General features: G+C 31.5%; 5 protein-coding genes and 1 long non-coding RNA gene across 15 annotated transcripts in view; 1 reads left to right on the top strand and 5 right to left on the bottom strand.

The window, feature by feature from the left end:
- The first annotated feature begins 161 nt into the window (after positions 1-161).
- Positions 162-1,445, top strand: LOC112905265 (probable cytochrome P450 12a5, mitochondrial). Its single transcript, XM_025977358.1, has 3 exons — positions 162-318; positions 384-543; positions 1,440-1,445. Exons 1-3 carry the CDS (start codon positions 215-217, stop codon positions 1,443-1,445), a joined length of 270 nt encoding a protein of 89 aa, XP_025833143.1. The 5' UTR covers positions 162-214.
- Positions 1,446-2,319: 874 nt separating this feature from the next.
- On the bottom strand, positions 2,320-6,792 carry LOC108733210 (non-lysosomal glucosylceramidase). Of its 3 annotated transcripts, none has more exons than XM_018464298.2 (13): positions 6,550-6,792; positions 6,007-6,208; positions 5,863-5,951; positions 5,331-5,511; positions 5,118-5,274; positions 4,941-5,064; positions 4,366-4,846; positions 4,190-4,312; positions 3,876-4,120; positions 3,547-3,823; positions 3,127-3,370; positions 2,862-3,053; positions 2,320-2,799 (listed from the first exon to the last, which is right to left on the bottom strand). In XM_018464298.2, exons 2-13 carry the CDS (start codon positions 6,141-6,143, stop codon positions 2,599-2,601), a joined length of 2,451 nt encoding a protein of 816 aa, XP_018319800.1. In that variant the 5' UTR covers positions 6,144-6,208; positions 6,550-6,792; the 3' UTR covers positions 2,320-2,598. The 3 variants fall into 3 exon arrangements, with proteins under 3 accessions (XP_018319800.1, XP_018319798.1, XP_018319799.1); XM_018464296.2 differs by having other exon boundaries at positions 6,556-6,792; XM_018464297.2 differs by having other exon boundaries at positions 6,007-6,202; positions 6,556-6,792.
- A 175-nt stretch (positions 6,793-6,967) lies between these two features.
- On the bottom strand, positions 6,968-12,395 carry LOC108733150 (probable cytochrome P450 12a5, mitochondrial). Of its 3 annotated transcripts, none has more exons than XM_025977385.1 (10): positions 12,280-12,395; positions 10,583-10,977; positions 9,880-9,967; positions 9,709-9,821; positions 9,402-9,634; positions 9,095-9,263; positions 8,885-9,035; positions 8,575-8,823; positions 7,311-7,526; positions 6,968-7,211 (listed from the first exon to the last, which is right to left on the bottom strand). In XM_025977385.1, exons 2-10 carry the CDS (start codon positions 10,879-10,881, stop codon positions 7,098-7,100), a joined length of 1,632 nt encoding a protein of 543 aa, XP_025833170.1. In that variant the 5' UTR covers positions 10,882-10,977; positions 12,280-12,395; the 3' UTR covers positions 6,968-7,097. The 3 variants fall into 3 exon arrangements, with proteins under 3 accessions (XP_025833170.1, XP_025833173.1, XP_025833172.1); XM_025977388.1 differs by having other exon boundaries at positions 10,583-10,922; XM_025977387.1 differs by lacking the exon at positions 12,280-12,395 and adding an exon at positions 11,968-12,116.
- Positions 12,396-12,858: 463 nt separating this feature from the next.
- On the bottom strand, positions 12,859-16,312 carry LOC108733203 (probable cytochrome P450 12a5, mitochondrial). Of its 5 annotated transcripts, XM_025977390.1 has the most exons (9): positions 16,196-16,312; positions 16,025-16,137; positions 15,718-15,950; positions 15,411-15,579; positions 15,201-15,351; positions 14,901-15,149; positions 14,837-14,841; positions 13,621-13,774; positions 13,248-13,444 (listed from the first exon to the last, which is right to left on the bottom strand). In XM_025977390.1, exons 1-9 carry the CDS (start codon positions 16,295-16,297, stop codon positions 13,331-13,333), a joined length of 1,290 nt encoding a protein of 429 aa, XP_025833175.1. In that variant the 5' UTR covers positions 16,298-16,312; the 3' UTR covers positions 13,248-13,330. The 5 variants fall into 5 exon arrangements, with proteins under 5 accessions (XP_025833177.1, XP_025833175.1, XP_025833174.1 ...); XM_025977392.1 differs by lacking the exons at positions 13,248-13,444; positions 14,837-14,841 and adding an exon at positions 12,859-13,159 and having other exon boundaries at positions 13,621-13,836; XM_025977389.1 differs by lacking the exon at positions 14,837-14,841 and having other exon boundaries at positions 13,621-13,836.
- A 605-nt stretch (positions 16,313-16,917) lies between these two features.
- Positions 16,918-17,239, bottom strand: LOC112905274 (probable cytochrome P450 49a1). Its single transcript, XM_025977394.1, has one exon. The coding sequence runs from the start codon at positions 17,236-17,238 to the stop codon at positions 16,942-16,944; it is 297 nt and encodes a 98-aa protein (XP_025833179.1). The 5' UTR covers position 17,239; the 3' UTR covers positions 16,918-16,941.
- A 1,159-nt stretch (positions 17,240-18,398) lies between these two features.
- LOC108733191 overlaps positions 18,399-25,447 on the bottom strand; it is a 13,403-nt gene continuing 6,354 nt past the window's right edge. The window contains exons 1-3 of one of the 2 annotated variants that reach the window (XR_003231673.1): positions 22,510-23,352; positions 19,755-19,918; positions 18,399-18,752 (exon numbers count right to left, since the gene is read on the bottom strand). This is a non-coding gene — a long non-coding RNA (uncharacterized LOC108733191). Of the gene's footprint in view, positions 18,753-19,754; positions 19,919-22,509; positions 23,353-25,447 lie in introns of those variants that run through there. The other variant, XR_001937201.2, reaches the window with a different exon arrangement.

Raw genomic sequence — 25,447 nt, 5'->3', positions numbered from 1 at the left:
ATTACTAATTGATACTTTTTTTATCATTTTCATAATTACTAAGAGAAAGTGGAAGAATGTTTTACAAACTTGATTAATTTATTTACTCAATGTATTTTATATGATAACAGTAAAGCAAAAATGAATTATTTTTCTGTTGTCCAAATCTGCAGGTTGTTTAGATGATTTAGTCCCCGATTCAGAAACACAAAAGTTGGTAGATTACGTCATCGAAATGTTTTGGCTGATTTATCAATTCGACGTGTTGCCATCCCTTTGGAAATATATTAGCACTCCCTTATGGAAAAGATACATAACGGTGTTGGATTACATAACACTGTGAGTTCTAGCAACCAACGGATAGCTTACTATTATTTTTTTTAAAATAACTATTAATTTTATAGAACGTTTGTAAAGTATATAGACGAAACGGCCAAAAACATTGGTGACAAATTGCAAAATAAAGCGGAATATGAAATGAGCATTTTGGAGAGACTTTTGAAATTAGACCCACGTATTGCAAAAGCTACTGCTATTGATACACTAACCGCTGGCATAGACACGGTAAATNAATTATTTCATTTGTTCAGTTTTAATGGCGTATATGTACGTTCCGTTACCTTTATTGGGTACCAATTTAATTTGAACGAATGCTCGTTTGAACAAACTGTTAATTCGTTATTAGAAAATTAATAAGATAAACAGTAATATACTTAATTCTTCCACATAAAGCAGAATGGAAAAGTATTTTAAACAAGGGAATCTATATTTTCTGATATTATTTTCTTGTTTCCTCAAAATCTATCGTCTATAAATTTATGATATATAGTTTTCTGAATTACACGCGACATAACGGTTGAAATAAATTTTACTGTCGTAGGTACTTATATATCTACAATATGTCGGCAGGTAGCCATAATGTCGTTCGAATATTATATTACATGAAAATAAAATAGGTGTTATATACGGTGTCCCACCTAAGACCCTTTTCCCTATAGCGGCATTATTATTAGTTTTAATATTATATATAAAAGAAATTGTTAGTGCTGTCAGCATAGGGTAAAATAGTATTACATAAAAGAAAGGTAGTATCAGCAATTTCTTATAGTTTGAAGTGTACGATGTGTTGCATACCAATTTACAAACAATTCTTTTAAATTTTAATCATTGATTACTATACGTCTATGAAAAACCATAATGGCCGACATCAGTAACAATGCGATAACAATTGAAAAAGAATGATGGCCGACAACTGCAACAATTAGAAAAGAATGATGGCCGACAACTGCAACAATCAGAAAAGAATGATGGCCGACACTACGTCATAGTGAAGCAATAAAAATGACCGAGGGCAGGGGGAAGAACTAATTAATTTAATAATTAATTTCAGCAGAACCTCAAAGCCTTACATGAAGGCACAATAAGATTATGCAATTGTAAAACTGAACATTTTGTATTAGCTGTAAATATTCATTGCATGCTAGACCATCAAAACGTGGATTGTAGCATAGCTTTCAGAAAAGTGCTTGTAATTCTTAAACGGCTGACTTTAGGTATAGGATATGTTCACAAAGATTCTGTTTTTTATTCCTCATTCGTTGACGTATTAAAATACAGGGTGTTCTATTCAGTCAACGAATGAGGAAACAAAGATTCTGTTTTTTATTCCTCATTCGTTGACGTATTAAAATACAGGGTGTTCTATTCAACTTAAGCAAGTTTTGGTAGTTTGAAGTTACCAGAATTGGGCGCTTAATAGCGAGATTCCTGTATATTTTTAAGCAATTTATTTTTAATAGTGCAAGACATCGGAACTCTCGGTATCCTGTACCAAAGCATAAACTGTTAAAGTTAATTATCGTGACAAATAATAAATTATAATTGTCAACCTACTATTGACATAAATTTTCAAAAAATCCTTACATCTCGTAAACTATCAAGATTTCAGGCACATCGTTTTTAATAAAATGGTCTTTGATTTTACCACAGAACCGAAATATTTAATAAAATACTGGGTGGTCCATATAAAATAACAAAGTTGGGTATTTACCAGTGAAGACTGGATACCCTGTAGATTCACAAATAATTTTGAGAAGTGCACAATAAAAGTAGAGATATACGAAACATTTTTACCTAAAACTAATATTACCGCTATAGAGAGAGGGGTTTTAGGTGGGACACCCTGTACTGGCTAATTTGTTATTACTACTGTTTAGTTTTTATTCTTATAAAATTGTGGCGTAACTAGCGTTAGTAACGTCCAGGACGGACGCTGCGCAATCATCTTATTATAATTAAAATCAGAACAAAAAACACTATATTTCCATGTATTTTATTTATTTATATTTATAAAAAAAAGCCAAGAACCTGCTCAGCACACAAACAAGTTTCAGTATTACATAATGCTACATTAGCATATACAAAGCATGTATTATCGTAATTCTAAACAAATATTAAGTAAATACTTATTCCCCAATTATAAGTTTAAAAGATCGCAATTTTCAGTAGGTATACAAATAAGTATTAGATATAAATTACTAAAAATGGTTATTGATATTTCTTTCTAGTATAATTTTAGATTATTAGCAAATTACAAATACTCAATGGGTACTACGTTAATTATGCTACTTTCACATTATAATTTTTTCGATTTTCCCATGCCAATTGCATTGCCCAAATACTTAAAGGTCGCATATACGAAACAGACCGATACACTTTAACTGCAAAGAGAGCTTCTGGTGTTTCAAAAGCCAGTCCTATTTGGTATTCAAGTGTTTCACTCATACCTCCTGCCGTCTGCCAAGCCTCTTCTAACATTTCCTAAAAAAATTATATTAGACTTTTCTGATGAAATATGTTAATTTACTTTCGTTTTTACTTACTTCTGCCAACATGCCAGCTGCAAGTCCATATGTAACCCCCGTCCAGGACTCTTCACTTTGAATTGTACCTTCGTCAACTCCGCCGTCAACAATATAACCGTTTACCGCCCCCAATTTTCCGTTATAAAATTGCTTTACATTATGCTTAAATATTACGTCAAATGCACTTCTTACTTTGTCTTTGGGGAATACCTGAAACAAAACGTATAAGTTATTATTTATGATTAGATTGTTCTATTTCTTTTAGTAATGGATTTCTACTCACCGAATAGTCATCAATACCACTCACTTTCAAATACCAGTGAGCACAAAGCTGGTCAGCCATTATAATTTTAGGGTTTTCTGCGTCAAAACTGTAAAAGGATCCGTTCCATAATTTTTTATCAAACGAAGCAGTACCCTTTTTCAAAATGTTTTGATATTTTTCTTTAGCTTGTTCTTTTCCCAATTCGTTGCATATTTCTATCATTGCACGCAGCGCAGCTAACCATAATCCACCGCAATAGGCACTGAATTGGAATAATGATAGTAACTATCAAGTTAGCTTTATAAAAGTGTATTCTTTTATGGTTCTTTTTTTTAATTTTTACTACCTTTTGTGGAATGTTTCAATTTTTGTAGTAAACAAATTTTAAATAATTCAGAATTTCTTTAACTATATGCATGGTGTATTTCGTATTTATACCTTGCACCAGTCATTATCCAAGAGTCGAATGTTTGGTCAGGAGTTCCGGAGTTTTCTATTAGACCATCACCATCTTCATCGAATTTTTCGAATTTCTGCATTATTATTTTCAATGCACCGTACATATCCTCTAAATATTTTCTTGTATCCAAATGAGCTTTCTTTTTCCATAATGTATAATCTCGAAAGACCTCTAAAACGAATTTTACACCGAGGTCTCTCCATTCGCTCACGTCGTGTATGTTGTAAGCGTTTATTCGAATAAACGGTTCTTCCCCTAAAAAGTTTTTGTTACACTGAGCATGGAAACAAAGAATATTTTTATTTACATGGATCGCCAATATCGTGAGGTACCGTGTTTTTAATTTTACGTTCTGCTCGTTTTCCATCATACAATATCCATGCCATATTATTCATTTCCATGAAAATAGTATCCCTTATTTCGTATTGGAAAACACGCTGAAGTTGAGGCCAGTTCATTGCAAAAGCAAATGAAGCGTAAAAATGAACGTCATAAGTATTATACATTCTGTATTCAGCCCCTTCTAAAATCGCAAACTGACCATATTTCTGCCTACAACAAATTCATGATTAAGTGGGATAAATTAGTATTAATAGTTGCTGTTGGTGTGATTTCTTTTACCTGGGATCACTGGCAGGCATTGTTTTACTTTTTTCTTCATCAATGTCAAGCCATACCGTCCCTCCGTCGGATATAAAATATGTCTGATTAAATAATACACCTTTATACCAATCGGGTAGTGCACTGTAAAATATTTTTGAAATATCGCACAAAAAATGTTACTGATTAATATTTACTCATCATTTAAAACAGATTCTTGCCACTTATAAATTTCTTTTTCCCAGTTTCTGTAATTGTTGAATGCATAATCCATTATCTTTAATGAAGTATTTTCTCGCCCAAATATTTTAGTATAGTACCTAAAGTATTTTTTTTCATTTAAATGGAAATTAATGTTTGGCATATCCCATACTAAGCAAAATTCTATATTCTGTTGTTGAGATGGAAATAATAAAACTTGACTAGCAATTGCGCAACCCATTTCTTTGTAACTTTCAGCTGATTTCTCTACAACATTATCAAATCGTCCATTATCATGGAGTTGCTTCCATACTTTTGATCCATCAGAGTTAGGGTCAAAATACATGCATTTACTAATCGCCCTGTTGGTATCTGCTTTAGTAGCTAATGTATAGGAACAGTTCATTTTATCAATTTGATGGTGAATTACAATACCCTCCTTGTCCAGGTAGGAAAATCCCTTCGCTCTACACGCATCTAAAGGAAAGAGAAAAGTATTGATGGTAAACAAGGTCTTTGTTTTAGGATCAAACTGATTCTTGCTCTCTGAAAATTGTCTTTAGAAACTTACAAGCCTTGTCAGAATGCTTATCTCCAGTACCGTTTTTTATAGTTAAAGCTATTGTAATGGTTCTTTCTTCATTTGAAAAATTTTTAACTTCCCACACAAAAATACCACAAGGCAGTGAACTATCCTAAAGGAAAAAGCTACCTAATTTAAAGTTTACCAAATTTATTAAAGACTTACTGTATAATTATGTGGAATTACTGGACTTATTTGTCGACATATAAGAATAATTCCATATTCAGAAAGATCATATTCTGTCCATGCTCTAGGGTACAATCCAGTGTATTTACATTGTGATCCTTTAATAACATTCTTCCATGCTTTAAGGGTTTTTCTTCTATAGAAACAAAGTAAGTTTTTAAATGATATGCCAAAAGGTTGATATATCTTTACTTGTATGTTGAAAGAAGACTTTGTAAAATGGTTTCCTTCTTTTCATTTTTTATGGTTACAATAAATTGATTTGCCTCTACTACATGATATTCGGTATTACCGGGACGTAATGTATAACGACAGAACTCTCCTTTGAACCCTCGACCAATTGTACCAGACCCTATTCCACCCAGTGGTACACCTAGTATCACAATATAAATGTAACTATCTGTATAATGGTCACAACTTACATTTTAACATGGAAAATGTTTTTACATTTTACTAATAATTTCTCTAAAAATTTACTGGTCCTTTCTGCAAGATATATCAGGGAAACATGTTCCTTATTTCTTTATATTAGTTTTTAAAGAAATATTGAAATTAGTTTTAAATGAGAATAATTCATTATTTATATATTGGCAATATACATACTGTTGCACGTTTTATATATCAGATATATATGTTCTATATAGGTGAGTCTTATTATTATTTATGATTATTAATGATCTCTCTTTTTTAATAAAAGTACTTCTAAATTAACTTATTGAATTACCATAAATACGTAGGGCCTGAACAGGTTTGATGTAATCCATGGTGGGTTTCCTTTTGTGCCACCAAGCGATGATATAGTACCAAAGGTACCTTCAAAAAGTGACAAAATTATAAACTGCTAATACTGTTTTGGTTTTAAATGTACCTTAGCATTAAAGGCAGTAACTGTATTAACTGCTTAATTTTTAGTGGAATACGGGGTGTCCAATTTTCAGGAAATTGATAATCCAATGATACTTTGAATCCATATTTGGGAACTCTTGCCTCTTCATCAGATTCCATAATTTATATTTTAGCACAACAAAGCTCTTTTATAAATACAATGAACTATGTCACTTTACCTAAAACTTACAATAAAATATTTAAATGACTCAGACCCCACGTGATCACAATTGAAATATTTATTTGTTAATGATCTGGACTTTATGTAATATACTGGATAAAAACTGCAATTATAATATATAGAGAGATAATGATGCTGATAAATTTGAATGTAGATAAAAAAGTTATTCATCTATACAAACCACAAAATCAGAGTTAGTAATAAAACATGTATGCTTATGATTACACAAAAAAGGTTTACATTCGTCGACAACTATTTTATTTTAGGAATAATGAATCTATATGTACGCTATCACCTTATTACAATAAAAAATAACTATTGTATAAATATATTTTGAATAATCACCTTTACCTTTACGTAGGGACCTCACAATATCAGAACTCTTGGGGCTCTTAAAATAACACAAAAAGTTGTATTTCAAACGCGAATTTCACTAAAAATAGTTTAATCATTGATTAGAGTTTAATCAACGTAAAAACAGTACATAAACTTTCTGTTGTTCATAACTATAATATAATAACTTCAAAAACTTTCGTATTCATAAATGCTAGGTTAAGAAAAAGTTGACAGATGGATAAGAAAGTAGTGTATGGATGCCCAAGTAAAGTGAAAGTTTGGTAGTAGCCAAACTACCACCTAGTAAAATTGTTTCAAAATGAAATTGGCTACTTTGATAAAATATGTTTAATCATTTAATAATAACTGTTAAAATCCAATTTGTCATCTACTAGATCTGATATCTCAATTAAAAAAAAAAAAACAATTCGTCAGGTAATAATTTATTCTTATTTATTTTATTAGTTATGTATAATATAAGGAATTGTTATAGAGTGAATATGATAAATTTCCAAGAGAACAACTTTAAAAACAAGTCAATAAAAAAATATGATAAATCATTCAGGAGTTTCTTTTACTTTGAATCGTAAAGGATCAACGATTTCATAGAACAATTTCGCAGTAAATTTGGCTGGTGGATGTAGCCACTCTAACTCAAAATTTCTGATTATCTAAAATGAGTTTTAAATATTAAGTTAGTTCAGTTACTGATTTTTTCTATAAGTGAACGATATTATTCTTATCTTTCCTAAAATAATTAAAAAAATTACCCTTGCTATGAGGAGTTCCAATTCCATAGTAGCAAGCCTTTGACCTATGCACGATCTTGCACCGAAACCGAATGGAAGGTAAACAAATGGATGTGTGTTTTTGTGAGATGTTTCACTGGTGTTTGTTCGTAACCACCTTTCAGGTATAAATTCTCTAGGGTGCGGAAATTGTTGTTCCGAAAACAAATTTTGGTAAGCGCACATTTGTATCAGTGTCTGAAAAAACATTTAGTCGGAGAGTTGGGCACGAGATCTCAATGTTAATATGGATAAAATTTACAGTAACATTTGAAATACACTTAGACTTTCGGACTTCCAATCTTGTCTTTGCGTCGCCATCTCACGAAAACAAAACCTTCAACACAAAAGAAACGAAAAGATTCCATGTGAATGCGGTCAGTTCTAGATTGGGGAAACGAAGAGACCGTTGGAAAACCGCATAAAAGAACATTAATTACACACCAAGAAAGGAGGAAGTACAGGATCCGGTATAGCAAAACACGCCTGGACAATCACAAAAAATTGTTGAAAGAAGAATTTCCATAAGGAAGAGCAGTGGTTCCGACATAATTTTACAGAAGCAGCATTTCAGCAACAATCAACGTTTAGCAGACCAAGGGTAGAAATCAGGAACATACGGAAACCGTCGTTAAAACTAATTCCAATCAATTGCAACAAAACGTCTCACCCGGATATTCACTTAATGAATTAGTAGTTTTAAGTTGATGACGAATGGAGATATTACACGGTCGAAACATTGTAACTCTATAAAGGCATATGGAAGTCCGATAGTGCATTTCTAACACAACCGTGTCTGCAACTTTAAAATAGACTTTACGGTAACATGTTCGGATAATAAAGGCGTTCAGCAGCAAAGGGGTAAAAGTGCCTTATTTAGTTTTTTTAAATACATCATCGAGGTGGTGTCCAAAATTTACAGAAATGTAGTCCTCAGTATGCTTGAGTTGAAACAAAAGAGACGTCAGATAGGTGAACAGGGGTGAAGTAGAGAACAATTATTAATGAAAATAAAATTGAGAATATGAAGAATTTAGAGTAAATCAGTGTCAAGAAGAGTATTCCCAATTATCAAGTTTGTCGCACTTTTATCTTCTGTATTTACTCGTCGTTCCCACTCAACCCCCCCTCCTCTATTATCCGAACAAGTTGCCGTGGAATTTGTCCAAATTCTGAACAATGTTGCAATCTCGTACCTAAACTAATTAGAAATGACAAGAGGTACAAATTAAAATTCATAACTCACCCCTTTGGGAATTTGGTAACCACCAACCACCATATCTTTTGTGGCAGTCCTGACGTTAGCAACCGCAATTCCTCCCATCCTTAGTCCTTCCTTAATAGATGCTTTTAAATATTTAGCATTCGCTAAAGTTTCTTTGGTAAAGGGTGAATCTTTGTTAGGTAACAATGTAACAAGCTCTTTTCTCAATTCATTTTGTGCTCGTTTGTGAGATGCTAAAAAGTATAAAATCGCACCACCACTTTTACCAGTCTAAAATATATGTATTTATGTACATTACATTTAGATATATGATCTACTCATATGTATATACCGTGTCAACGCCTGCAGCAAGCAAATCTAAAGCCAGTACATTTGCTACTTTTTCATTAACACTTAGAAATCTTTGCAACATGCTCTTATTACTTTCCGATGAACTATTTTCGTATCTTATTTTGGCCTCCTGAATATGTTTACTAAATGCGCTGTAAGTAAATGGTATGGTGAAGTTTTGATTAGGCATTGATATTATTATTTGTGTTACTTTATAATTACGTCAAAATGCTTTACAAATTCATCTCGATTTTTTGTATTAATGTATTGTAATAGAGAAGGTTCGAACTCAAGTTTATACATGTACTCAAACATTTTATGCACAGAATCGATTATTTTTTGAGCTTCTGAGTCAGGATCTAGATTACTGTCCAAACAACCTGAAAAGTATTTATGAAATTTAAAGTTGTTACAAGCACAGCTCGAAGGTTGGACGTCTATAAAACATCAATAAATGTGTGCATTATAATTGAACCAAAAGCAGAATCAGGAAAACCATATCGTGCTTCCGTATTTACCCAATCTCTTGTCCAAACCCAGGAAACTGACAGATTCCAATGACCATTTGTTTAGTTCGTTCAAAAAACTTTCTGGCATCATGCCTTCTTCTTTATTATCCAAAAGGAATCTTATTCGTTTAATAAAATCTTGGGAAACGCAATCAATTTCTGGGATGTACATTTCTACTGATCGAATTTGATTCAAAATTGGATTTGCTATCGATCTCATTTTATGCCAATCCTTTCCGTTTCTCAAAAGAAAGTAATTGGTAAACCGCTTCAATAAAAATGCCTAATATCTGTTAAGCTTATAGAAAATACTTACGAAGCAACAAGGGAATATAGATCATCATAAATATCCTTTCTAACGTTTGCTTGATAGTATTCAATACTTTTGAAAGATATACGTTCTGGCCACGTCCCCTCATTTCGAAAAACCTGTACAATCAATATTAGTTTGTTGATGAGAGTTGAGAGTATTTTGTATTATTCATACCGCTTCTATATCTTCTGGTTTATACAAAAATACAGTGTCTCCTTTTACAAATCCGCGCACTGCTGCTATATCGCCATACTTTTGGAATCTAAAAGAAGACATTCAGAAGACACTTTCATTTCAGTCATTTCTATCTGTAATACTTAGGTACATGCCTGCACGTATTCATAAATTTTTGAGTGGAGAACTTCTGCAATTTTTTTATTGACTTTTTTAAAGTTTTGCGAGATCGTATAGAAGGAATAAAAATATTCCCCGAAAAGGGAAAAGCTAGAATTTTCGGTAGGATCTTTTGTTGCATGTTTGCCAATAAATATGTACTTAATAACTGATTATAACACGTAGGTAATGTGATCCATATTGATCATTTGTTCGGGATTACGTGTAACGCACATATTTATGTTTAATCTTAAAACACCTGACTTACGTAGTAGAAATTACCAAGAGGGCCATTTTTAATGAGTTAAAATGACACCAAAAGACACATTTCAATAAAAACGAGCAATTTTATTTCTCTTGAAAATGGTTGCTGATTACTGAAACTATTTATTTATTAGAGAGTTAAACAAACGTATAGATTTTATTAATTTGGTGCCTGTATCTCTACTTTTTTCTTTTTAATAGAATAATAATCAGTAATTAATAAACAGCGTTAAAATTGTTATTGAGTTAAATTTCATCGATCTTCGGTTTTTAAGCTTACCCAGTCATAAATGCAATTGGGTCTGTTCCATTAAAGTCACCAATGATTGGTATAAATCTCCACATATTTCCCAGGAGTGGTAACGGTTTAGGTCCAGGAATTTCGCTGAAGGGTTTAGCATTATCCCAATTATCTGGCTTAGAGGCTGCCTCTTGTCTAACTTTTTGTTCCAAGTTTTGTATCCTTTGACTTTCAACATTTTCTGCTGCAGCTACAGTCGCTCTATACCGTCGAACTTCGGCAAATTTTTGCATAGAATTTCTGGCTGTTCTAGCCGAATGTAGTAATTGACGATACATGCTGATTTAAATATTTGTAGTTTTTTATTAACCGTTATAATCTAAAAGTTTTATTTTATTCACTTCTTCTTTTCACCAATCTTTCTGTTACTAAACCTAAGGATAGTAATTAATATAAATATTAATACAAAGTATCAATTACTGTATGCTTTGATATTACAATTTTTAAAAACAGCTATGGAACGAGTAAACTAATAGAATAATTCATACTATGCTTGCGAACGGTTAATTTAGAAATTCGGAAGAGGTTGTTAAAGGTGTATGTTTGGAGCGCGGCGTTGTACGGGTGCGAAACATGGACAGTGGGCGCGGCGGATAATAAAAGGTTAGAAGCATTCGAAATGTGGTGTTATAGATGAGGATAACGTGGATAGAAAAGGTTAGAAATGAAGAGGTGTTAGAAAGGATAGGAGAACAGGGGACTCTTATGTATGTCAATAAGAAATAGGCGAGATAGGTTGGTAGGACACCTTCTCAGGCATGAAGGTCTAGTCAGAGACATATTAGAGGCAGAAACAGGAGTTAGGAGGGGTAGAGGTAGACCTAGATTAGATTACTGTTCACAAATAATAGTTAAGGATGTGGGTTGTTCTAGTTTAAGGAAAATTCGAAGTTTAGCTCAGGTTAGGAAAGAGTAAAGGTACGTGTCAAACCAGTCTTAGGACTGTAAACCTTATGATAATAATTTGACAAGTGCACATTTTGCTGTTTTTGGATTGTGGAAATCTATTTATATGAATAGATATTTATCTGATAGACAGCGACTGAGACTTCGAGATATAATCTACGTTCACGTTATCAACGCAGCACTGGCACTGAGGATGTCAGCCGCAGTAGCTGACGAAACGTCTGGACATAATAGTTCACTTAGACCACTTCCCTACAGCCCCTATCTTCATTCTACTATGGATTCTGGCCGTGATAGTCTTTGTTCTTATATTATTTATATGAATATTGATGGATTAAACAAGGAACTTATCGAGATCCGTAGATTATAAAAGTTAATGAAAACAACGTTAGAAGTTTGATATTGACGGTATAAAGAAACGATTATTTCTTATTAAATAATAATAGTTATGAACTTACTTGCTAGTAAAATGTTTATCGGTAATGCACCTATTTAAAAAATGAATTGGTCAACTTAAAGCGCAATTACCTACGTTCGGATACTGTTTGCGAAAACTATTATTCTTTGTAAAAACTATGCCAAGTTACTAGAGTTAAAGCTAAATAACGGTCGACAACAATTTGCCACATTCACTCATACAATTACCTATTAAATTATAAAGTGTTATTTTAGATGATAGCACGACGTCATTTTCAATGACACCGACCACGATGTAGTTGTTTAAAAACAAACTCGATTTCACGATTTCCAAATTTTCAGCAAACACTTACCTGTTAAATAACGTACGCTGCTTTGTAACAAATATGGCTATACTTTATTTATTATTAAACACCATGCTATATAGATTTTGTCTGTGTTTACAAGGTTGAGTACAAAATATGTTATTTGCATAGTTTCGCTTAGTTATCGCTTTATATTAAAAAAATAGAATATGATAACGCGTCAGTTAAGATTAAATAAGTATCTCTTATTGCATTCACGCTTGTTTTTATGAACATTCCACATTATACGTTGTTCATAGGTCATGATTTGCGAAGGTAGGTTTTGTTGGATTATTTTAGAATACATTCTTTCTTCTGAAAAACCGTCGCTTTTGGTTGTCTATTTACCGTTTCTAAATTCTTAACAGTTTCCACCTCTATAAATAACATTCACGATCAACTAATTGTAAGAGTAGTACTTATATATAATACGTAATATCTAAAATTATGTAACAACAAATCGCGCAAAATAATAACAATGATTTAAAAACAAATTAAAAATTACCGTTAGAGCTTAATTTATAATTTTATACCTTGTGATTTATTGAATTATGTATAAATTTACAGATATTGCAAATAATTACATTAAGGTATTGTGCTATAATATGCATAACGGAATAATTTAATACGAAGATACAACACAAACATTAATTTCACAAAAATTATTCCATTGTAAACTAACATGGCGTATATTTTTACATGATATTTGTTAAAGTTGCAACATTGCAATGAGGGCATCAAAAACTTGCATACTTTTGTGTGAAAGTATAATTTTGTATGCATCCCATTTTGAAAGGTTAACAGGATACCTTCCCCTTCGGTCTAATTTCGAGGGGTCAGTCAAAATTCGCATAGAAAATGTTTATTCCTTCTCCATATGTACTCAATTCTTAAAAAAAAGAACTAATTCGTCAGGTAATAATTCATTCTTGTTTATTTCATTAATTAGGTGGTACATTCAAAAACATAAGCAATTATAAAATAGAATGAATTTGGTATATTTCCAAAAGAACACCTCTGAATAACTTTAAAAACAAGTCAATAAAAAATTTATGATAAATCATTCAGGGGTTTCTTTTACTTTGAATCGTAAAGGATCAACGATTTCATAGAACAATTTCGCAGTAAATTTGGCTGGTGGATGTGGCCACTCTAACTCAAAATTTCTGATTATCTAAAATGAGTTTTAAATATTATGTTAGTTCAGTTACTTGTTTTTTCTATAAGTGAGCGATTAATCCTTTCGTAGAATCAAACCGGCATTTAATTTATAAATCTAATTTGTAAACATATAACCTACTGAGCGACTGATATTATTGTTATCTTTCCTAAAATAATTAAAAAAATTACCCTTGCTATGAGGAGTTCCAGTTCCATAGTGGCAAGCCTTTGGCCTATGCACGATCTTGCACCGAAACCGAATGGAAGGTAAACAAATGGATGTGTGTTTTTGTGAGATGTTTCACTCGTGTTTGTTCGCAACCACCTTTCAGGTATAAATTCTCTAGGGCGCGGAAATTGTTGTTCCGAAAACAAATTTTGGTAAGCGCACAAATGAATTAGTGTCTGAAAGAATATTTACTTGGGCACGAGATCTCAATGTCAATATGGATAAACTTTACGGTAACATTAGAAATACACTTGGACATTCGGACTTCCAATCTTGTTGGAGATTCGCCAACCACTTTGGAATAAAAACAGAATTTTTCATGTCCAACACTGCGTCGCCATGTCACGAAAACAAAACAATCAACACAGAAAGAAACGAAGAATAAGATTCCATGTGAATGCGGCCAGTTCTACATTAGGGAAACGAAGAGACCGTTGGAAAACCGCATAAAAGAACATTAATTACACACCAAGAAAGGAGGAAGTACACGATCCGGTATAGCAGAACACGCCTGGACAATTACAAAAATCGTTGAAAGAAACAATCAACGTTTAGACATCCAAGTGTATAAATCAGTAACATATGGAAACCGTTGTTAAATGTAATTCCAAAGCTGCAAATCAATCAATTGGAACAGAACGTCACACTCAGATAATCACTTAATAAACTTAGTACTTATATAAATCTCGTAGTTTTAAGTTGATGACTCCATAAAGGCATGGAAGTCCGAAGTGCATTTCTAATACAACCGTGTCTGCAACTTTAACACAGACTTTATGGTAACATGTTCGGATAACAAGGGCGTTCAGTAGAAAAGGGGTTAAAACGCCTTATTTAGTTTTTTAAATACTTCATTGATATGGGGCCCAAAATTTACACAAATGTATTTTTCGGAATGCTTACTTGAATTCCGAAACAGCGAACGTGTGAGTTAAAACAAAAGAAACGTCAGACAGGTGAACAGGGGTGAAGTAAAGAAAAATTATTAAAGAAAATGAAATTCAGAATATGAAGAATTAAGAGTAAAGCAGTGTCAAGAAGAGTATTCCCAATTATCAAATTTGTCACATTTTTATCTTCTGTATGTACTCGTCGTTCCCACTTAACCCCTCCTCCCCCTTCTACTATCCGAACAGGTTTCCGTAAAATTTGTCCAAGTTCTGGACAATCTCGTACCTAAACTAATTAGAAATGGTAAGACATACAAATTAAAATTCACATATCGTCCAATTCAACTCACCCCTTTTGGAATTTGGTAACCACCAACCACCATATCTTTTGTGGCAGTCCTAAAGTTAGCAGCCGCAATTCCTCCCATCCTCAGGCCTTCCTTAATTGATGCTTTTAAATATTTAGCATTCGCTAAAGTTTCTTTGGTAAAGGGTGAATCTTTGTTAGGTAACAATGTAACAAGCTCTTTTCTCAATTCATTTTGTGCTCGTTTGTGAGATGCTAAAAAGTATAAAATCGCACCACCACTTTTACCAGTCTAAAATATTTATGTACATTATGTTTAAATATATAACCAATAGGTATATACCGTGTCAACGCCTGCAGCAAGCAAATCTAAAGCCAGTACATTTGCTACTTTTTCATTAACACTTAGAAATCTTTGCAACATGCTCTTGTTACTTTCCGATGAACTATTTTCGTATCTTATTTTGGCCTCCTGAATATGTTTACTAAATGCGCTGTAAGTAAATGGTATGGTGAAGTTTTGATTAGGCATTGATATTATTATTTGTGTTACTTTTTAATTACGTCAAAATGCTTTACAAATTCATCTCGATTTTTTATATTAATGTATTGTAAGAGAGAAAGTTCGAACTCAAGTTTATACATGTATTCAAGCGATTTATGCACAGCATCGATTATTTTCTGAACTTCTGAGTCAGAATCTAGATTATTGTCCAAACAACCTGAAAAGTATTTATGAAATTTAAAATTATTACAAGCACAGCTCGAAGGTTGGACGTCTATAAAACATCAATAAATGTGTGCTTTATAATTGAACCAAAAGCAGAATCAGGAAAACCATATCGTGCTTCCGTATTTACCCAATCTCTTGTCCAAACCCAGGAAACTGACAGATTCCAACGACCATTTGTTTAGTTCGTTCAAAAAACTTTCTGGCATCATGCCTTCTTCTTTATTATCCAAAAGGAATCTTATTCGTTTAATAAAATCTTGGGAAACGCAATCAATTTCTGGGATGTACATTTCTACTGATCGAATTTGATTCAAAATTGGATTTGCTATCGATCTCATTTTATGCCAATCCTTTCCGTTTCTCAAAAGAAAGTAATTGGTAAACCGCTTCAATAAAAATGCCTAATATCTGTTAAGCTTATAGAAAATACTTACGAAGCAACAAGGGAATATAGATCATCATAAATATCCTTTCTAACGTTTGCTTGATAGTATTCAATACTTTTGAAAGATATACGTTCTGGCCACGTCCCCTCATTTCGAAAAACCTGTACAATCAATATTAGTTTGTTGATGAGAGTTGAGAGTATTTTGTATTATTCATACCGTTTCTATATCTTCTGGTTTATACAAAAACACAGTGTCTCCTTTTACAAATCCGCGCACTGCTGCTATATCGCCATACTTTTGGAATCTAAAAGAAGACATTCAGAAGACACTTTCATTTCAGTCATTTCTATCTGTAATACTTAGGTACATGCCTGCACGTATTCATAAATTTTTGAGNATCTTGTCTTAATTTACTTACTCGTAAACAACAATGGTTAATAAATGTTATCCACTTTAGATAAGGGGGAATGTATGTAAAACTTTTTTCATCATTTAGATTATAAAAGTATTGGTAAGTGTAATTCAACGAAATTCATCTGTCTTTGGTATTTATTACCCAGATGCTATGCAGTTAATTGTTTATTGCGAATATAAGGTAATAAGACAGGTATAATTTCTATTTTAATTTTGAAGGTCCTGTTTATTTTCGTATTGGCTGACATTGGCAAAAGTCCACTTGTAACTTTTGTCGTAAAATCAATGCCAGTGTATTAAGTGCCGTATTTTGTACCTGCTATTGAAAGTTTCACTAGTATTCATGGAAATGTTCTAAAAACCAGTTAGGTATTTGCTATTGTACTTAAGTTAGAGGAAGGCAGGTACCTAAATCCCATACAACAGCAAAAGATCTGATCATTACCATTTTGCTACTTTCTAGTACTTATAATAGTAGACTTTAATTGTAATTTTTTTTTTAAATCGGATAATAATCGGTAATTAATAAGCATCTTCGGTTTTTAAGCTTACTGAGTCATAAATGCAATTTGGTCTGTTCCACTAAAGTCACCAATGACTGGTATAAATCGCCACATATTTCCAAGGAGTGGTAACGGTTTAGGTCCAGGAATTTCGCTGAAAGGCTTAGCATTATCCCAATTATCTGGTTTAGAGGCTGCCTCTTGTCCGACTTTTTGCTCCAAGTTTTGTATCCTTTCAACATTTTCTGCTGCAGCTACAGTTGCTTTGTAGCGTCGAACTTCGGCAAATTTTTGCATAGAATTTCTGGCTGTTCTAGCCGAATGTAGTAATTGACGATACATGCTGATTTAAATATTTGAACTTTTTTATTAATCGTTATAATCTAAAAATTTTATTTTATTGGTTTCCTGACGCATTAAACTTTTCAGTAACTATAAAATTAGGGATTGTTACGATTAAAAGTTAATTTTGTAGAAATGTCATTTTCTTCAGTCTTTCTGTTACTAACTTAAGGATGCTAATTAATATAAATATTAATACAAAGTACCAATTACTATATGCTTTAGTATTATAATTACAAATAGATATGGATCTAGTTGAGTAATAGAATAAATGATACTATTGTTACTTTGACAAATGCACATTTTGTTGTTTTTGGTATTCTGGAAATCTATTTATATGAATATTGATAGATTAAATAAGGTAGAAGTCTTACTAGCTTAAAACACAATTACCTAATACATTCAGATACTGTTTAAGAAAACTATTATTCTTTGTAAAAACTATGTCAAGCTACTACAGTTAAAGCTAAATAACGGTTGGCAAGAACTTGTTTTGAATTCACTTATACAATAAACTATTATATTATCAATTATTATTTTAGATGATAGCATGACACCGACCACGATGTAGTTGTTTAAAAACAAACTTGATTTCACAATTTCCAAATTTTCAGCAAACACTTACCTGTTAAATAACGTACGCTGCTTTGTAACAAATATGGCTATACTTTATTTATTATTAAACACCATGCTATATAGATTTTGTCTGTGTTTACAAGGTTGAGTACAAAATATGTTATTTGCATAGTTTCGCTTAGTTATCGCTTTATATTAAAAAAATAGAATATGATAACGCGTCAGTTAAGATTAAATAAGTATCTCTTATTGCATTCACGCTTGTTTTTATGAACATTCCACATTATACGTTGTTCATAGGTCATGATTTGCGAAGGTAGGTTTTGTTGGATTATTTTAGAATACATTCTTTCTTCTGAAAAACCGTCGCTTTCGGTTGTCTATTTACCGTTTCTAAATTCTTAACAGTTTCCACCTCTATAAATAACACTCACGATCAACTAATTGTAAGAGTAGTACTTATATATAATACGTAATATCTAAAATTATGTAACAACAAATCGCGCAAAATAATAACAATGATTTAGAAACAAATTAAAAATTACCGTTAGAGCATAATTTATAATTTTATACCTTGTGATTTATTGAATTATGTATAAATTTACAGATATTGCAAATAATTACATTAAGGTATTGTGCTATAATATGCATAACGGAATAATTTAATACGAAGATACAACACAAACATTAATTTCACAAAAATTATTCCATTGTAAACTAACATGGCGTATATTTTTACATGATATTTGTTAAAATTGCAACCTTGCAATGAGGGCTTCAAAAATTTGCATACTTTTGTGCAAGTATAATTTTGTATGCACCCCATTTTGAAAGGTTGACGGGATAACTTCCCCTTCGGCCTAATTTCAAGGGGTCAGTCAAAATTCACATGGAAAACGTTCATTCCTTCTCCATATGTATTCATATTCTCAATACAGCTGCAAAAAAATACAAAGCGTGACATTATTTTGGTGAAATAGAGATTTTCGCTTTTAAATTAATATAAAGGAATTAAGCTCATTAAGTTGTCTACAGTTTAGGACTTTTTTAGTGATTTTTAGCTGCTTGCAAACAGGTATTAATCACATCTTGTGCTCCTGAAGTCGAATAGTGTCTACTACTCGATTTGGATCGAATATTGAAGGTTTTGAATAAATCGAAAAATACCTATTGAAGTAGACAGCGAACTATTTATCGATTATTTTGATTTTCTTTAAATAATTCAAAATTTTATCATTATTTAACATTGCCCATATTAAAACCAAATTCAATAAGTAAAACAATTTTTTTATATGAAAAAACTGAATACCAAAAAAAAACTAGTAAGTTCTGTCTGAGAAAAACTTAACGTGTAGGTACTCTACATGTGCTTTGCGCTAGTTCCACAGTTCCATTATAACTAATAATGTAATAATAATTAGTCATTNTTCAATAAGTAAAACAATTTTTTTATATGAAAAAACTGAATACCAAAAAAAAACTAGTAAGTTCTGTCTGAGAAAAACTTAACGTGTAGGTACTCTACATGTGCTTTGCGCTAGTTCCACAGTTCCATTATAACTAATAATGTAATAATAATTAGTCATTATTATAGTATGATATTGTAACGAAGTTCGTGTTTTTTAACAGATAATTTCTTTTGCCGATGCATTGACCCTTACTCTTTAAAGTACATGTACCCAATACTGGTCTTCTAGATTCCAGAACAGTCTCTCGACGAAACAACTTCTTGGTTCTTGGTGATGGGTATGACCCAAATGCACTAACACGTAACGAAATTAAAAGAAAAATTAAAATTATTTGATTCGCGATGAGTTATTTGAAAAATTCGAATATAGATAATTTTATCACAAAATTAAAAACCTATTGATAATAGATCGTCCATACAATGAATGCGAATTTGCAAATAAACACAATATTGTTAATAAACTGTACCATACCTGAGTATGTGCGTGATACTAACAATAATTCCATCCATTGTTACTGTTACGTAAAGTTTTTATGGATCTGAATAATTCGCAGGAATTGTTGATGGGGTGGGTGTTACTCTAGCCAAATCGAACTGAATTAAGATAATCATATAGGTTGTCACAACTGTTGTTAACTGTAAACATAAATTGTCCATCAATCAGATTTAACATTGCGCTTCCACATTGCACAGAAGATAATCAAAATAATCTTGTCTTATAAAATAATTCGAGTAGAATACAGACCACTTCGAATTATTTTATTCGATTAAGCTAACGTGCCTATCACGTTGAGGTTGGCTACGCCGGGATTCGTTTTCAGCAAGTAGATATCCATACAAGTGGACCTTGTTGGAGCATACGTAATCCTAAAATGTAGCATCGTGCTACAGATGGCGTTTACCGCGCCATTTGTAGTATTTTCTAAATCTTGTCTTAATTCACTTACTCGTAAACAACAATGGTTAATAAATGTTATCCACTTTAGATAAGGGGGAATGTATGTAAAACTTTTTTCATCATTTAGATTATAAAAGTATTGGTAAGTGTAATTCAACGAAATTCATCTGTCTTTGGTATTTATTACCCAGATGCTATGCAGTTAATTGTTTATTGCGAATATAAGGTAATAAGACAGGTATAATTTCTATTTTAATTTTGAAGGTCCTGTTTATTTTCGTATTGGCTGACATTGGCAAAAGTCCACTTGTAACTTTCGTCGTAAAATCAATGCCAGTGTATTAAGTGCCGTATTTTGTACCTGCTATTGAAAGTTTCACTAGTATTCATGGAAATGTTCTAAAAACCAGTTAGGTATTTGCTATTGTACTTAAGTTAGAGGAAGGCAGGTACCTAAATCCCATACAACAGCAAAAGATCTGATCATTACCATTTTGCTACTTTCTAGTACTTATAATAGTAGAGAAACAATTTTTATTTTTATCCAAATGAATTGGCTGTTACATAAAGATTTTATAAATTAAATTAAAGGTTGATGTATTTGTGTTTCGGTACCCAAAGTTTCTCAACTGATTAAAAGGTTTTAAAAACAGTTTACAAACACATACGTAAATATAGTCTTTCCTACAATTTTTTTTTAGCACAACGCTGACTTATAAACTCCATTTAGATTTATCTATTTTTATTCACTTTTAAAATATTTCAACGGGCACAGATGCGAGATTATGCCACATTGGAAGAGATTAAAAATTATGGAATTACACGCTCCAAAGATTTCCATATGGTGTAGATATTGGTTTTTCAAAAAGGTTGCATACATATGAATTTTTATAATATCTCAAGATTCTAATGCTGGTTGGTTTGTGAAACATTTTTTTATACTTAGGTATAATTAAACGGAAACAAGCGTATCGCTCTTGAATGTTCATAAACTGCCCACATTGAAAAATATGATCATTATTAAATTTAGAGATGATTTTTGCATTATAAATTGGCATACGTAAGTTCATATAATTAAAAATGAAACAACTAAATTGCTTTCATATGGTCACTGTAAGATTGTCATAATTGAGTCATTAAAGTGAACATTTAAAAGCATATATATTTTATTTATTTATATGAATTTATTGTAATTAGTATACGTATACATATCGTATCAGTGGCGTAATTATGTTAAAAAACTTGTGTTTGGATACATAATATGGGAATAGGCTAAGCAGTCATATAAAAATTATACATAAAAACGTCTTTTATTAATTTCTATAAAAAATCAACACATCATTCGTATACAATTATCCTGGACGGCTCCTTTCAAGATAATTTATTAAATCCAAAGGATACGTCAAGTTTCATAACTATAGTGTTTGATAACAGTTGATGTATCCTTTGGATTTAATAAATTGCCTTGAAATGATCGTCCAAGAAAACTGTTGACGAGCAAAACGTCGACTTTCCATGTAAATTAATAAATTTATGCTTGGTTTTTGTTTGCTTAGTCAATTCCCACATTTTGTATACTAAATTTGCAATAATCGCAAATTTTGATGAATAAATTCATTTTGTAATTACAATTATATTATAAGTTTAATAGTAATTGTAAGAATGAAATCCAAATTTTCCTAACGGAATTCATCATTTCGTAATTATTTTCGAAAGACAACAGAAATTGTCTGAAAAACATCATCCCCAACTTCTACTAAACTCTTAACCTGTACAGAAAATGTCATTATATGAATTTCTCAAAAAAGCTGTTGAAATTATTCTAAAATCGTTCACAATATTTCTCAAATCGGTATTGCGTTCATGTACAAAAGTTTGGTTTAAATGTATCGACTGTGAGATAATTGTCATTACATTTAATCTGATGATGTCGCCTCAATTTGTCTAAATGTCTTTTGGGGCGACGGACGTGATGCTTTCTATTTCGAGAGAAAGTTGATGAATTTAAGTAATTTTTTGCCATATCAACAGCAGTGTTTTTCAAACATTCGAAGTGCCCATCAAGCCTTGTAACTTGGAGGCCCATGATCCATGGAATACATGAAAAATCGATAGTTACTCCACTGCTTCACCTCTAAATTTATCCATGAGCATATAGTTTTTCATGTAGGCGGTTAATTTGACATTAGAATATTTATACCTATGGTGAGTGATACTAAAATTACTCATGAAACATGTTGAAATATTGCCAACAAGAAAAGATCAATAGCATTGGCAACTCTTTTGGTGTTCTCTTAATATTAAAAGACTAATTGTAATATGTACTAACCAAGAGGTGCACAATCCAAAACAGGATTTTCTTCCCCTTAAGGTTAGGAATGTGAACTATAAATTGACCTAGACTATTATTTTTGGATGGTATTTATAAAGAACAATCTAACGCTTATGAAACCTAAAAATACCCAATCGTTGACATTAGTGTCACATACTTACCGTATAGAGATAACTATAATCAAGGGCAAACATGTCGCAAACTGTGAACTGAGTTTCCCCATGAACAAGTTGAAAGGAAAATGTTTTTAGCTAAACAGAAAAAAAGTTTGATTATATCTTTATAGAATGAAGCGTGTACACCCTGAAAAAAAATTTTTATAGTTACGATCAGGGAAAATCAGGAAATCGGAAATTTTTTTTAAAGTGGTGGTCGATACTACAAAAGGTTAAAATGGATTATGAGTTAGATATTGTTCAATATTTAGATAATTTGTGTAAAATCTATTTTGTGATTTTTCGAATTGAATTATTTTTATGATCGTTCAGTATATGGAGGTGCTTTATTCATATAAAGCGAATGTGAAAAGTAATTAAAATATTGACTCAATAATAAAAATAAACATCGAAATTTTCATAATTACGCATAAAAAAAGGCTAAAAATTACAGTGCTATTTTAAATTATGATTTTCCAAGTCGTAGCAAGTAATAATATGCATATGTATTTTGTTAATTGCAATTTACATGAAAATATTGTCATATAACATAATTTCTTCGGTATACAATGTTGAGGGATCAATAAAACGCAATGCAGCAAATAGAACCGTCCATGTTTCTGATAAGTACACAAAGGAAACTGGGAACGCCTGGAAATTTCCAGAACCAAATTCGATAGCAGTTTGCTGAACATCCATTACCATTTTGCTACTTTCTAGTACTTATAATAGTAGAGAAACAATTTTTATTTTTATCCAAATGAATTGGCTGTTACATAAAGATTTTATAAATTAAATTAAAGGTTGATGTATTTGTGTTTCGGTACCCAAAGTTTCTCAACTGATTAAAAGGTTTTAAAAACAGTTTACAAACACATACGTAAATATAGTCTTTCCTACAATTTTTTTTTAGCACAACGCTGACTTATAAACTCCATTTAGATTTATCTATTTTTATTCACTTTTAAAATATTTCAACGGGCACAGATGCGAGATTATGCCACATTGGAAGAGATTAAAAATTATGGAATTACACGCTCCAAAGATTTCCATATGGTGTAGATATTGGTTTTTCAAAAAGGTTGCATACATATGAATTTTTATAATATCTCAAGATTCTAATGCTGGTTGGTTTGTGAAACATTTTTTTATACTTAGGTATAATTAAACGGAAACAAGCGTATCGCTCTTGAATGTTCATAAACTGCCCACATTGAAAAATATGATCATTATTAAATTTAGAGATGATTTTTGCATTATAAATTGGCATACGTAAGTTCATATAATTAAAAATGAAACAACTAAATTGCTTTCATATGGTCACTGTAAGATTGTCATAATTGAGTCATTAAAGTGAACATTTAAAAGCATATATATTTTATTTATTTATATGAATTTATTGTAATTAGTATACGTATACATATCGTATCAGTGGCGTAATTATGTTAAAAAACTTGTGTTTGGATACATAATATGGGAATAGGCTAAGCAGTCATATAAAAATTATACATAAAAACGTCTTTTATTAATTTCTATAAAAAATCAACACATCATTCGTATACAATTATCCTGGACGGCTCCTTTCAAGATAATTTATTAAATCCAAAGGATACGTCAAGTTTCATAACTATAGTGTTTGATAACAGTTGATGTATCCTTTGGATTTAATAAATTGCCTTGAAATGATCGTCCAAGAAAACTGTTGACGAGCAAAACGTCGACTTTCCATGTAAATTAATAAATTTATGCTTGGTTTTTGTTTGCTTAGTCAATTCCCACATTTTGTATACTAAATTTGCAATAATCGCAAATTTTGATGAATAAATTCATTTTGTAATTACAATTATATTATAAGTTTAATAGTAATTGTAAGAATGAAATCCAAATTTTCCTAACGGAATTCATCATTTCGTAATTATTTTCGAAAGACAACAGAAATTGTCTGAAAAACATCATCCCCAACTTCTACTAAACTCTTAACCTGTACAGAAAATGTCATTATATGAATTTCTCAAAAAAGCTGTTGAAATTATTCTAAAATCGTTCACAATATTTCTCAAATCGGTATTGCGTTCATGTACAAAAGTTTGGTTTAAATGTATCGACTGTGAGATAATTGTCATTACATTTAATCTGATGATGTCGCCTCAATTTGTCTAAATGTCTTTTGGGGCGACGGACGTGATGCTTTCTATTTCGAGAGAAAGTTGATGAATTTAAGTAATTTTTTGCCATATTAACAGCAGTGTTTTTCAAACATTCGAAGTGCCCATCAAGCCTTGTAACTTGGAGGCCCATGATCCATGGAATACATGAAAAATCGATAGTTACTCCACTGCTTCACCTCTAAATTTATCCATGAGCATATAGTTTTTCATGTAGGCGGTTAATTTGACATTAGAATATTTATACCTATGGTGAGTGATACTAAAATTACTCATGAAACATGTTGAAATATTGCCAACAAGAAAAGATCAATAGCATTGGCAACTCTTTTGGTGTTCTCTTAATATTAAAAGACTAATTGTAATATGTACTAACCAAGAGGTGCACAATCCAAAACAGGATTTTCTTCCCCTTAAGGTTAGGAATGTGAACTATAAATTGACCTAGACTATTATTTTTGGATGGTATTTATAAAGAACAATCTAACGCTTATGAAACCTAAAAATACCCAATCGTTGACATTAGTGTCACATACTTACCGTATAGAGATAACTATAATCAAGGGCAAACATGTCGCAAACTGTGAACTGAGTTTCCCCATGAACAAGTTGAAA

Source organism: Agrilus planipennis, unplaced genomic scaffold (assembly GCF_000699045.2).
Source record: "Agrilus planipennis isolate EAB-ADULT unplaced genomic scaffold, Apla_2.0 scaffold72, whole genome shotgun sequence".
NCBI lineage: Eukaryota > Metazoa > Arthropoda > Insecta > Coleoptera > Buprestidae > Agrilus > Agrilus planipennis.
Note: the sequence above shows the minus strand (reverse complement) of the source record. Positions and strands in the feature narration are given on the sequence as shown.

Bases quoted from the DNA above. Each gene is read 5' to 3' on its own strand.
- LOC108733203 (XM_025977389.1), bottom strand. From the start codon at position 16,297: ATGTCTTCTTTTAGATTCCAAAAGTATGGCGATATAGCAGCAGTGCGC. The intron at 13,837-14,900 runs GTGAGTTGAATT...ATATTCTTTCAG, and splicing joins GTTACCAAATTCCAAAAGGG to ACACTAATTCATTTGTGCGC. The intron at 13,445-13,620 runs GTAATTTTTTTA...AACTCATTTTAG, and splicing joins TGGAACTCCTCATAGCAAGG to ATAATCAGAAATTTTGAGTT.
- LOC112905274 (XM_025977394.1), bottom strand. From the start codon at position 17,238: ATGTATCGTCAATTACTACATTCGGCTAGAACAGCCAGAAATTCTATG.
- LOC108733210 (XM_018464298.2), bottom strand. From the start codon at position 6,143: ATGGAATCTGATGAAGAGGCAAGAGTTCCCAAATATGGATTCAAAGTA. The intron at 5,952-6,006 runs GTACATTTAAAA...CACTTTTTGAAG, and splicing joins TTACTGCCTTTAATGCTAAG to GTACCTTTGGTACTATATCA. The intron at 4,121-4,189 runs GTAAAAGAAATC...AATTTGTTGTAG, and splicing joins ATGCCTGCCAGTGATCCCAG to GCAGAAATATGGTCAGTTTG.
- LOC112905265 (XM_025977358.1), top strand. From the start codon at position 215: ATGTTTTGGCTGATTTATCAATTCGACGTGTTGCCATCCCTTTGGAAA. The intron at 319-383 runs GTGAGTTCTAGC...TTAATTTTATAG, and splicing joins GTGTTGGATTACATAACACT to AACGTTTGTAAAGTATATAG.
- LOC108733150 (XM_025977385.1), bottom strand. From the start codon at position 10,881: ATGTATCGTCAATTACTACATTCGGCTAGAACAGCCAGAAATTCTATG. The intron at 9,968-10,582 runs GTAAGCTTAAAA...GTCTTCTTTTAG, and splicing joins CCAATTGCATTTATGACTGG to ATTCCAAAAGTATGGCGATA. The intron at 9,264-9,401 runs GTAAATACGGAA...AATACTTTTCAG, and splicing joins GGGTTTGGACAAGAGATTGG to GTTGTTTGGACAGTAATCTA.